The following is an 11697-nucleotide window of genomic DNA, read 5'->3' as shown; positions in this document are numbered from 1 at the left end:
AAGCCTCTCCTCATTTTTTTGAATTCTTGTTTCTTCATTCTTTTCTGGTTGGATGTTTTGTTCTTCCTTCTGGTCCACTCCATTGATTTGAGTCCCAGTTTCCTTTCCATCACTATTGGTTTCCTGTGCATCTCCCTTCATTTCAATTAGTTTAGCCTTCATATGTTCCTCTAATTTGTGACTGTTAATCAACCAGTTCTGTGAGCATCCTGATCACCAGTGTTTTGAATTGTGCATCTGAGAGGTTTGCTATTTCTTTTTCACTTAGAGTTATTGGCTCTGGGACTTTGAGTTCTTCTTGAGACATATTTTGGACTGTTTGTGCCTGTTATGTATGAGGAGCCGAGCCCTAGGTGTTCACCAGGGTGGGGCAACTCAGTTGCTGGGCTGTGATGCTGTATGTGGGGGCAGGGTCAGAGGAAAGCAATAGCGGTCCCCTCTGCCTCCTGCCGCCGCTGGGGCCGTGCAGTCCGTCTCACCGCTCACTCCTCTGCTGGTTTGTCTGTGCACACGAATGTGTGACTGCGGTCAGCCTGTCCTGCACCCTCACTAGGTCCGCGCTGCTACCCTGGCTGCCTGTGAGCCTGGGTGGGGTGATCTTTCCTGCCTGACCCTGCTCTGCCGCTGGCTCTGCCCCTCTTACTGGTCCCGGTTGAAGGGTTGGTTGTTGTTGTTGGGCTTCCATATACTTCAATTTTCTGTTCTTTGGCTGCGACTTTGTTTACTAAACCTTTGTTGTATTCAAACTTGGTTGTGGGAGAAGGCACAGTGTTTCCACCTACGCCTGGATCTTGGCGGAAGTCCCTCAACAAGAAAGATTCTTTTCCTATCCCACTTCTAGCATGCTTAAGAGTAACAAATTTATGAATATACTCATAACTTTTAGGAACAGTGTTTCTTTACTGGCAAATGCATTGACTTTTGTTTTCATTCTTGATGATTGCTGCATTCTTGCAATGTGCTCAAAAGTGAGCTGTCTCATTATCTAGTGCCCTTGGAAATTTTTAGGGAGGTTGAAGAAGAGGGAGGGAAGATGCTAAGCTCAGCCTAGCTCGTTCCCAGGACTGAAGCAGTCCCTGGGGATTCAGAATGGTTAAAAGACACATTTTCTCATTGTTTTCATTCCTGCATTTTTTTATTATCTGAGGGAAGTGAGATCTTTTTCTTTTTTTAATAATCAATTTAAATGCTTTCTGAGTAGAATCTTTATGAGGTAACAATATTGGAGATCTCATTCTATTTATTAAAACATTTTGAGACTGAAATGTTACTTTTAAAACAGAAATAAAAACAAAATTCAGGCAAACCAGTATTTTCAAATTAAATCCTCTAAAGGAGGGAGTGAGACTCTAGTCTCTATCTCGCACCACCTGGCGCTGTTTCAACTTCTGCCCAACTTTTCCTAAATAATGAAGTCTAAAGATCCCTTATCGGGGAGATATTTAACAGCTTTTTAAAACTGCTGAATTAGCACAAAACATTGCTCTCGTTCTTTAAAGAGACCATTCTTGTTGTTAAAAAGTTCCATTTTTACTTTCGATTTCTGCCGTTTCAGATTCCGCAGCCCATTCTAAACCTTAACTAATTAGCTATTGGGATGTACAGTGTGGTGGGTCAAAAATGTACTGTTGGTGAAAACCGTCAGGGAGGGCTGCCTGGTACCCAGGGTACCCTAACCCCACTCATGGGTTTCAGGTTTTTCCCACGCGTCTAAGACTGCCAGAGGGGCTCGAAGCGCCAGGTGACCAACCTTTGCATTGCGCTCCCTGACCGAGCTGAGAGTTAAACTACTGTGATTGGCATTCCTTATGAGGCCCCTGCGCATCTCCGCATGGAGATTGACCCCAGACACCTCCGCATGGCCAATACTCACATAGGAACACCTGAGATCTCAAGCCAGAGGGAGGCATGCCTCTTCGGTGCCCCAGCCAAAGGCTGAGACACTCATAAACAACCTTGTTAACTAACTCAGTTCTCAAAGCAATCTTCGGAGTCCGGTTGAAACCAAAACATTCATTTACTATCTGTGTTTTTCTTTCCAGGCAGGCAGAGGGAAAAGGCAGAATTGAAAGGGCTGCAAAAAGCAGCTTTTAAAGAAAGAATTCACGGAGGCTCTTTAAAAAAAAAAAAAAGCTCATTGAAAGGAAAGTTCATTGCTCTCTCTCCCAAGCCTACCTCTCATTGCGTGGCCTGTCACGGTGGCTTTGTTGTGGCAAGTGCCCTTGTGGCTGTTAAATGCTCAACCTGTGCCTGAGAGGTGTGGCGATTGCCAGAGAGAGTGAGCAAGGCTTTTGCTTACTAAAGAGAGTGCGGTCGCAAGAGAGGGCGACCTTGGAAAGATACCCTTTTCCCCTAAAATGCAACACACCCTATGCCCTCCGAAAAGCACTCGGGGTCGTCGGCCCTCACCTGGGCTGTTGTGCACCTTCCACCCACGTTGGTTTGTTCACCACAACGGCCTTGGCTGATAGTCTTTGCATCCCTGTTTGGGCTCCAGATGTGGCAGACTCTGGCCAGCAGAGTCCTCCTGTTGTGGCTGATAGCGAGAATGAATGCTCAGGTGACAACAATCCTGTGTGGAAAAGGGAACAGGCACGACTACTCTCTCAAGGGGAGAGTGCCTATGGGTGCCTCAGCCACTCCCTCAAGAGGGGAGCATGCCGACCCTTGCCTAGACAGGCTTTTATTGTTTTCCTGTGGTCTTACATCGGATGAAGATTTATTATCTATTACATAGAATATTATTGTCTATTGCCCTGGCTGGTGTAGCTCAGTGGATTGAGCGCCAGCCTGCGAACCACACCATCGCGGTTCGACTCCCAGTCAGGGCACATGCCTGGGTTGCAGGCCAGTTCCCAGTGGGGGACACACGAGAGGCAACCACACACTGATGTCTCTCTGACTCTCTTTCTCCCTCAAAAAAATAAGTAAATAAAATCTTTTTAAAAATAAGAAAAAGATGATCAAAAATACAAACAGTAAAATATTAACAGACTCAACCAACAACTGAACCTAAAAAAGAAAAAAACTAACTAACTAAAAAGCTAGAACAGAAACAGAATCACAGAAATGAAGGAGGGTTATCAGCACGCTGGGGGAAGGGGGAGAATAGGGGGGAAGGTACAGGGAATAAGAAGCATAAATGGCAGGTACAAAATAGACAGGGGGAGGTTAAGAATAGTATGGGAAAATGGAGAAGCCAAAGACCTTAAATGTATGACCCATGGACATGAACTAGATGGGGGAATGTAGGTGGGAGGGGGCGTGCAGGGAGGAGAGGAATAAAGGGGAGAAAAGAATGGGACAGCTGTAATAGCATAATCAATAAAATATACTTTTAAAAACCTGCAATTCTTCCATTAAAAACCCTAAAAGAGATTAAAAAGTAATACAGAAATAATTTCAAAAATTAAATTTCAAAAAAGTAGGAGGAGCTGCCTGTCAGCAGGCAGCGCGAAGTGGCCTGGCCGAGAGGGTGGGCGAAGGTGGGAGGGGGGCTCAGTCGCTCCCCCGATGGGGGTGCGGGGGAAGCAGAGGCCTGAGCGCAGGAGCGGGAAAGGCTGTGCTCGACTCCTCCCACAGCCACCTCGAATTACAGCGCAATCGCCGAACAGTCCCCCTGGAGAATCATCGGGAAACGGGCTGAACAGAACTCCCGTACGGAAGGAGCGATGCAAAACAGGCTGGTCCCACGCCCACGTGTGGCGGTTAAGCCTCGGGAAGGAGATCTGGGCGGCAGAGGTTGCCCCGGAAAAGCCAGGGTTGCCAAAGGCATTGAAGGCAAAATCTCTCATTTTGCACTTGACCCTGGCCATGCCCGACCCCAGTGTGGGGTTGCCTTGATCGCCCACCCTCACTCCCTTGCTTCCTTCCGCCCCCAAACCTTCCCCCGGAGAGGTGAGGTCACTTCTCTGAGGTCCCCCAGACAAGAAGGAGTGAAAGAATTTGAGGAGAGAGAATATATTTTTTACCCTCATCCTTAATGTTTTGAACAGCGGCGTGTCACCAAGCCAAAGATGATGGCTCACTTGGCTATACTGAGTCTGAATGACCAGAAGCCATCCCATAGAGTTACCCTGGGACCCCGCACCCCGCACCCCGCTCCGCCCCCGCTCCCGCCCAAACACACGTCCCACGGCTCCCGGGTGATGGAGACAGGGGGGATCGGGAAGATGCAGTTCACAAGTTTGACACGTGGTGACGCTGTTGGGAAAAAATTCACTGTGCGGAGGGGTTCACCGAGGCTCCTCCAGCTGGTGTCTCTTAGCTTGAAGGTGTGAATTAAGTGAAAATAAGATCGTGGCATTCTCTCCTCCATGGATAAGATTAAAATTAAAAACGGTGGTTGATATTTCTAGGACTCTCCTCCCCCTCTTTTTTAAAAAAGATTTTATTTATTTATTTATTTTTAGAGAGAAGAAAAGGGAGAGAAACATTGATCAGTTACCACCTGTACGGCCGACCGGGGACCGAATCCACAACCCAGGTATGTGCCCCGACCCACCAGCGATTCTTTGCGTTGCAGAATGATACCCAACTAAGTGAGCCATACTGGTCAGGGCCGCTCCCCTTTTTGAATGCAGGATTTTATACAAATAGGGCTGCGGGCGGGGTCCCCACTTGGGGGTATGCAAAAAGCAACTGATGGATGTATCTCTTACACATCAATGCTCCTCTCCCTCTCTTTCTCCCTCCATCCCCTCTCTCTAAAAATAAATAAGTAAATTTTTAAAAATTGTTTATGTGTTTCAGTTGATCTGAATGGACTTTTTCAGGATAGGTAGAAACCCATAAGATATAGTCCTCAGAGAAAGGACTTCTGAAAGATCTATTCCTAACATTGAAATACCTTCACTTCATAATAATAGCCTCCAGGACCTACCCTTTATTACATGGATCACACCTGCAGGGCCACATCATCCATCACCCACTGGGAATTCTAAAAAGATGAACCAGCTGAGGTCTGAGGTTTATTTGAATAGGAGCAGGACGGAAGTGGCCAGACGCCCAGCTCTCAAGGCCTTGCCACGCAAAACATTAACAAGCGGGCCTGGGAGGCTTCAAGTCCCGAATGTCAATACGGAAGCCGGTGGTGCATTCGATGACTCTGATACAGTGATGGGGGTGCCCAAGCACCCCACCCTCAGTGTGACTGACCCTGGCAGTTGACCTAAAACAGTGTGGCATGATGTGACAGCCAATAACTCGGGTCCTCCTTCAGCTTTGTCAGTGGACAACATTCCTTGGTCTTGCTAGAGGGGGCTAATCCAACCCACCCCATGCCTTAATTTAGCCAGCAAGGCCTAAAGCCTCTTCCAGCATCCGAGTCCCCTTGACGTTGGGGTCAGCCGGATGATTTGCTTACATAGCAGGTGGGTGGCCCCCAAAGGCCTCGGCAGATGGGGTGCTCAGAGGCCCAGAGACCTGTGGGGCATGTCCTGTCTCTACCCTGGAGTTTCCCCCCACGCCCTTTCTCCCACATTCTGTCAGTGGAACCACGAGCCCAGCTGGAGGGAGAGGGACACCTCCAACCCTGTTCTCCCCAGGAACAGTCTCATTATGAGACAAACCTCTCCCCCAACAAGGCCCAACTGCCAAGAACTCAGAAGTGGCAGTCTGGCCCCGGCCAGGTGGCTCAGTTGGTTGGAGTATCATCCCATAAACTGAAGGATCATGGGTTCAATTCCTAGTCAGGGTACATACGCAGGTTATAGGTTCGATCCCCATCAGGGCTCGTAGGAAGGGCAACCAATGAGTCTCTCTCACGTGGATGTTTCTTTTTCCCCTCCCTCCTGCTCTAAAAACCTTTTTTAAAAAATGAGCCCGTTAAAGTGGGTTATTCCAAACTGACTGGTGTCTTGTAAGAGGACATTTGGACACACACAGGGCACCAGGGCCCACATGCGGAGATCACGTGAGGACACAGTGAGGCGGTGACTGCCTGCATGTCAGGTGGCGGCCTCCGGAAGAAAGCAAACCAGTTGCGAGCCCCCACCTTGGTCTCAGCCTTGCAACTTTCAGAGCGCTGAGAGAAGAAATGTCGGTAGTGTGAGCTGCCTGGTCTGCCTTGCGTTGTCACAGCAACCCTTGCAAACCAGCACTGGTCTGGGAGTGGAGTCTCTTTACATTCGTATCACGGCTGCGTGTTTCCAACCGCGAGACCTCAGAGCTGCTATGAATTGCCTGTTCATCAGCCAGGCGCCAGGTCACTCAGCGCTGGGGCCACTTTCCCAGAACGGAGGCAGAACCCGCACAGGCACAGGCACGACTTGTTAAACTCATCCAATATTTATTGAATTGTGAACTGTTGCAAACAGGGCTGAAACCTGAGCCTCACGCATCAGGATCCATTTCTAGGCTCAGCCTTGAGAAGGGAGCCTGGAACAGAAACACCAGCGGAGGAGACAGGGAGAAGGTGAACAGGGGGGACTGGGGAGCAGGAGGGCCGGTGTGCAAAGCTAGATTCCAGGGAGACACACACGTGTGCACACGCACACGCAGGCAAAGAGCAGGGGCATTGATCTCTGCCCCGCCCGGCGGCCGCAGAACATCGGGGAAAAACCGGTGTCCACGAGACATTTCAGTCCATCCCGTCATGAAGCGTCTGCTGAGAGGGGCAGGGCCAAGGTCACGGAACTGCGCAGAGAGAAGAGGTGGGGGTGGAGGGTCAGCTTGCCGGGAGAGAGGCCGGGCTGGGGCCTACAGGAGGGAGACTCTGGACAAGGCACCACAGGGAGAGGAGGCAGGCACAAGGAACGTGGACAACCGTGAGGGGGAAACTCTAACCCAGTGAGGCAAGGCGGGCCCAGACTCAGTCCTCATTCGAGATGGCCCTGAGAAACTTCGATGAGGAAAGGGGGGGCCCCTGTGTGGAAGTGGGTGGCCCCAGCGGACTTATACAGCCCTCCATAGCTGGTCCCGGGTCCTATTCCAGAGAAGCCATCACGACCGAAACTGGTTCCTCCGACCCTCCCCCAACCCAGACCACTCCAGGTCAGACCTCTAGTCACCCGCAGATTCCGTGGGGCTCACCTGCCCCAGAGACAGGCTACCTGGGAGTGACCCTGGAATGTCCTGCCTGGTCAGAGGGTCTTGGTCTGCCTGGGACCATACCGGCGCCCCTACAACTAACCAGGTGACCAACCCTGGGGGCCTTGGCCAGGAGGCGGTAGCTCGCCACCTCTGGACGGGCTAGAACTGAGGTCGGCCACGCAGGCCATCAACTACGTCTACATGCCTGACCCCCAGGGAACACCCAGGACACCAAGTCTCAGGTGACCTTCAATGGCCAGCAACACTCCATGCCTGCTGTCATAAACCACGGGTGGGGGCGGGGCTAAATGCTGTCCACACGACTGGACGCTGCCCACTGCCTCTTCCCATCACTGACATTAATCTCTATCGCTTCCCTGTAACGAAGCGTTGTAACCAGGGGTAACAGCTTTGCCTGGTTCCGTGAGTTCTCCTAGCAGATCTCCAAACCTGGGGCTGGCACTGGAGACCCCAAAACTGCACTGGCAAACCATGCAAACGAGCACCACTCTCTCCCACTCCCCTTTCTTGACTCAACGCCATTTTCACTCCTGTGGGCCGAAGTCACCCACGGATGGACCCCTCTGGAATGCGGGTAAACCTCACGCAGAATTATGGGAGCGCCTCTGAGCTACTGACCGTTGGGAAGTAGCATGCAGCGTGTGCTTGCACGGGACGGCCCTGTCTGAGGCGGGAAGTGGTCAGGCCCCACTCGGGGAGCGCCCCTGTCCCACTGTCCTTAGAGCACCGGCCGGCCCATCTGCACGCAGCTCACGCAGCTTTGAACTCACAGGACTCTTCATGGGTTTTTTAAATCGGGGGGGGGGGGCTCTCTTCATTTATGATCCGTACTCAAGGCACGGCATTCGCATTGTTGCACTTTTGCATGGCGCTGACTGACATCTGCAGGTCCAAGTTCACATTGAACATGACCTCACTCTGTCCTGGCAAAGCACCCTAAGACATGGAACCAGCATTGAAAGCATTTAAGAACCAGCCCCGGGGTCCGCCATATTCTGAGATAGGATACTCAGTTCTAGAGATGGGGGGCCATAGTGGGGTGCCTGGCACTCAGGTTTGGAGGGTGGTAGAACGTGCTTCTAGGTTCTCCAAAGTCAGCGGCCAGAATTTGGCTCGGACTCAGCCAGTAACTGGTGCCCAGCTTCAGGGCAGGTGGGATTTGGGGTTCATCTGGGACATACTGGCTTGCAAGCTGGGAACCAGGCTCGGAAGCTGCCCACACGCAGTTCTAGGATCTCGAGAACAGGGCGGGAACAGCTGCTGGCTCTGGGGTGTACGGGGGTTGGAAACCAGCACTTCAGAGTTTGTCAGGAACAAGGAGTCAGTTCTAGAGTCTAGGAGCTGAGCCCTCTCACCTCTGCCTTCAGGGCCCATTAGTCCTGAGCCAAGGCGGCTTTGATGGCGGCCACCAGCTTCAGAAACTTGCTCTCTGTGTCCACGTAGCCATCACCTCTCTGGGGAAGGAAGATGGATGTGGTCAGCCGGGTCCAAGACACCCGCCCACCCCCCAGCCCCCAACAGTCCAAAAATGAGGCAGGACAGACAAACAGACAGACCTTCTTGGAGTGAACCAACTTCCCTGCTACCGTTACTTCAAAGAAGCCGGTAACCTGGGGAGTCCCCTCGCCACACTGCGGGAAAGAGACAGAGATTTTGCAGAGGCTGAGGTGCTCTCTGGGGGACACCCGCCCCCCTCCTGGGAAAGGAAGAGCCAGGGTGAAGGGTCGGGCTGCCCCACGCCACCGGACAGGTGGTGGGACCTGTGTCAGAGACCCTCCCTCCGTCCCCCAGACTCACGATGTCCAGGCACCCAGGGAACTCATCTTCCAACTTCTTCTTGAGCTGAAGATACTGTAAGGGAGGGTCACGACAGGGGTCATCAGAGGCCACGCCAGCTAGCCCTCCCTTGCCTTCCCCGGATGCCTGGCCGGACACTATGCTTACCTTGGGCTTGTAGCCTCAAGCGCCACTGGTGGGGGAGAGTCCAACAGAGTGAGGCCCAGAAACGGAGGGAGATGGTGGGAATCCACACAAAGGGAGGGGGGGGAGGGGGGGGCAGGGGTGGATGGGCAGAGAGCAGGGGGCAGGTGATGGAGGGAAACAGGGTTGGGACCAGGAAGAAGTGAAGAGGGGCAAGGATAAAACCAAGCAGGGGACAGACATCCTCAACAGAGAGGAAAGAGACAGAGGTTGTTGGGGAGTGGGCAGAGATGGAGGGACAGGGGTGTAGAAAGGAGGCAGATACATGCACACACAGAAACCGACAAGGGAGCCAAGGACAGAAAGAGGGGTGCAGGGAAAAGGGGTGACGAGAAAACCACAGGGAGGAGGAGGAAGGAGGGAGGGAGGGAATGGAAGAGAACTGGGTTAGGATGAGAACGGCAGAAACAACACCCCACCCCTGCCCAGCCCGCACCCCTACCTGCCCGCCCAGCCTTGGAAGGTCTGAGGGTGCCCTAAGGCCCTGCCCCACCCGAGGATGAAACCTAACGCCTCCCCAGCCCCCTCTGCGGGCTATTTCAGGACCCGAGTCTGGGGCACAGGCCTGGCGAGGGCCTGCGCAGGTCGCTCCACTCGGGCCCTGCTGAGCTGGACCTGGACTATGAGCTGCAGTCCTGACCGCCAGCGACTGCCCCTCCTGCCCCACTCCCAGCCTGTTTCCTCAGCTGTAAAATGGAGCTCAGAGCCTCCTCCCTCAAGAGGTTCCTGGTAGGGGAACTTTGCACAGCACAAATTCGCTCAAAGACACAGGCCAGCCTGCCAGCGCACGCCAGCGCTGCACCACGTGCCAGAGGGCTGGTCTGCGAGAGAAAATGCCCGACCCTCCCATGCCAGGTCCTCCCCGGGCCTTTCCCCCGCCGGGACTCGGATCGAACTGTTAAAACACACAGGGCTCCATCCGCGGGGACTATTCAGATCCCTCTCCCTCTACAGATGGGGAAACTGAGCCAGAAAATTCTGGTGCAGGGTTAGTAGTGAGGTAGATCCATCGTATTCCTTTCCAAACCACACGGAATATTCTCGAACATTCACAACACTCCGGCCACACCCCGCGACTGTTCTTGGTGCTGGGGGAGGGGACAGCTAAGCGCTGACCGAGGTTCCTCTCCCATGTACCACTCGGGCCCCACCCGCCCCCAAAGCGGGTCCCAGACCGGGGAGATTTCCAACGGCCGCACCCGCGTCTCAGGCCTACGTTTGTAACCTGAGGGGTCTAGAAGGTCAGGACCTAGACAGGGGTCAAGGCGCTTGGATCCACGCCCCGCTCACGCCCACCCCACCCACATGGGACTCCCCGTTCTCGCGGAGGGTCCCCAGGGGACCTGCCCCCGACGCCCCCCGCCCCAGTCCCCGGAGCCCAGCTCCACTGGGTCCGGGCGGGGGACTCAGACGTCGTGCTCACCAATAAACGACTCGGACCGCGAGCCCCATGGCGCGCGAGCGGAGCATCCACCCGAACGCTAGCAACCGCCGATTCCGGCCGAGGACGGGCGGGGTCTGCGTCCGAGTGAGAAAGCCCCGCACCTAGCACCAACCTCCGCGCCCCACGGCGCGAACCAACGCTGGGGGGGGTGCGGAGAGGAGAATTGCCCACAGCGGGGAACGAGGCGCCCCCACGGCCCATTCCCGCTGAGCGTTTCGCCCAAACTTCCCCCCATCTCGAGGTGGGCCAGGAAGTGTCGGACAGAAGGAAGTTCTGCGCGTCCCCTCAGGGATCCTCCCTCCAGGATCCCCCCTTCGGGCCTGCATGGTACGGCCTACTGGGGGCGGGGTTTAGAACCCACCCCGTCTCGGTGGAAGGGAAATTGCGGAGGAGGGGGGCAGTTTAACCAGGTGGTCCCAGAGGGGCTGCTTTTTGGGCCCCTCCTCTGCCCTGGAGAGGGCGAGAGGGCCGGGTCCGGAAGGATCTGGGGCTCGCAGTGGCCGGCCCACGCCACCGAGGTTTCCAGGGAGCGCGCCAGGGCTTCCAGCTGCCTTTTTAAGACCCGCCTGACGCCTGATCACCATAGCAACCCTTCTTTTCTGGGCCTTCCAGCTCCTGGAAACGAGGGGTTCCTGCAAGGTGCTGGAGCGCCTGCGCCTCTTTCTGATCCCCCGTTTCCCCGTCTGGAAGACGGGCGTCGGGACTTTCAGGGACTGTACAGGGGACCTACCTGCAGCCCTAGTTCTGGGGGTACAGTGGTGGGAGGGTGAGACTAAGGAGAGAGGGCAACCTGAAAAGGGCACTTCCCTCTTGGGGCCCACGTGAGCCTCACGTGGGTGGAAGAACTAGACCAGTGGCCGGCCCATGGGAGCAGCTCAGTAAAGACGGACTCTGCTGGGCAGTCTTCCTGCCCCGGTTTCTGTCTTCCTCTTAACCCGCTGTAACCCTGACGTCTCAGGGCAGGTGGCAGGCAAGTTTCAAACGCCACTCCACCCCTGCTGCTGTGTGACCTCTGATCCTGGTGGTCTCGGAAAGACGTGATGAGCTTGTGACGTGAAGCACTTAAGGGCAGGGGCTGGACGCAGTCCCTGTCCTGGACACACTCTCCTTCAGTGGCTTCCAGGACTGTCAGAACAAAACCCCAAACCTTAGCACCATCTGCCTCTGCCTGGTGCCATGGGTCCCTTCTTGCCCCTTGTCTCAGAGCCCCAGTCACAGGG

The 11697-nt window shown here is 54.2% G+C and overlaps 1 protein-coding gene across 1 annotated transcript; it reads right to left on the bottom strand.

The window, feature by feature from the left end:
- Positions 1–6271: 6271 nt before the first annotated feature.
- Positions 6272–10570, bottom strand: SELENOW (selenoprotein W). The gene is made up of 6 exons (XM_037059659.1): positions 10457–10570; positions 8998–9022; positions 8851–8904; positions 8610–8684; positions 8409–8507; positions 6272–6636 (listed from the first exon to the last, which is right to left on the bottom strand). Exons 1-5 carry the CDS (start codon positions 10501–10503, stop codon positions 8427–8429), a joined length of 282 nt encoding a protein of 93 aa, XP_036915554.1. The 5' UTR covers positions 10504–10570; the 3' UTR covers positions 6272–6636; positions 8409–8426.
- Positions 10571–11697: the final 1127 nt, after the last annotated feature.

Source organism: Sturnira hondurensis, unplaced genomic scaffold (assembly GCF_014824575.4).
Source record: "Sturnira hondurensis isolate 20B ecotype Veracruz unplaced genomic scaffold, ASM1482457v3 Scaffold0001020, whole genome shotgun sequence".
Taxonomy (NCBI): domain Eukaryota; kingdom Metazoa; phylum Chordata; class Mammalia; order Chiroptera; family Phyllostomidae; genus Sturnira; species Sturnira hondurensis.
The sequence above is the reverse complement of the archived record's forward strand: the minus strand, read 5'-3'. Positions and strand labels throughout refer to the sequence as shown.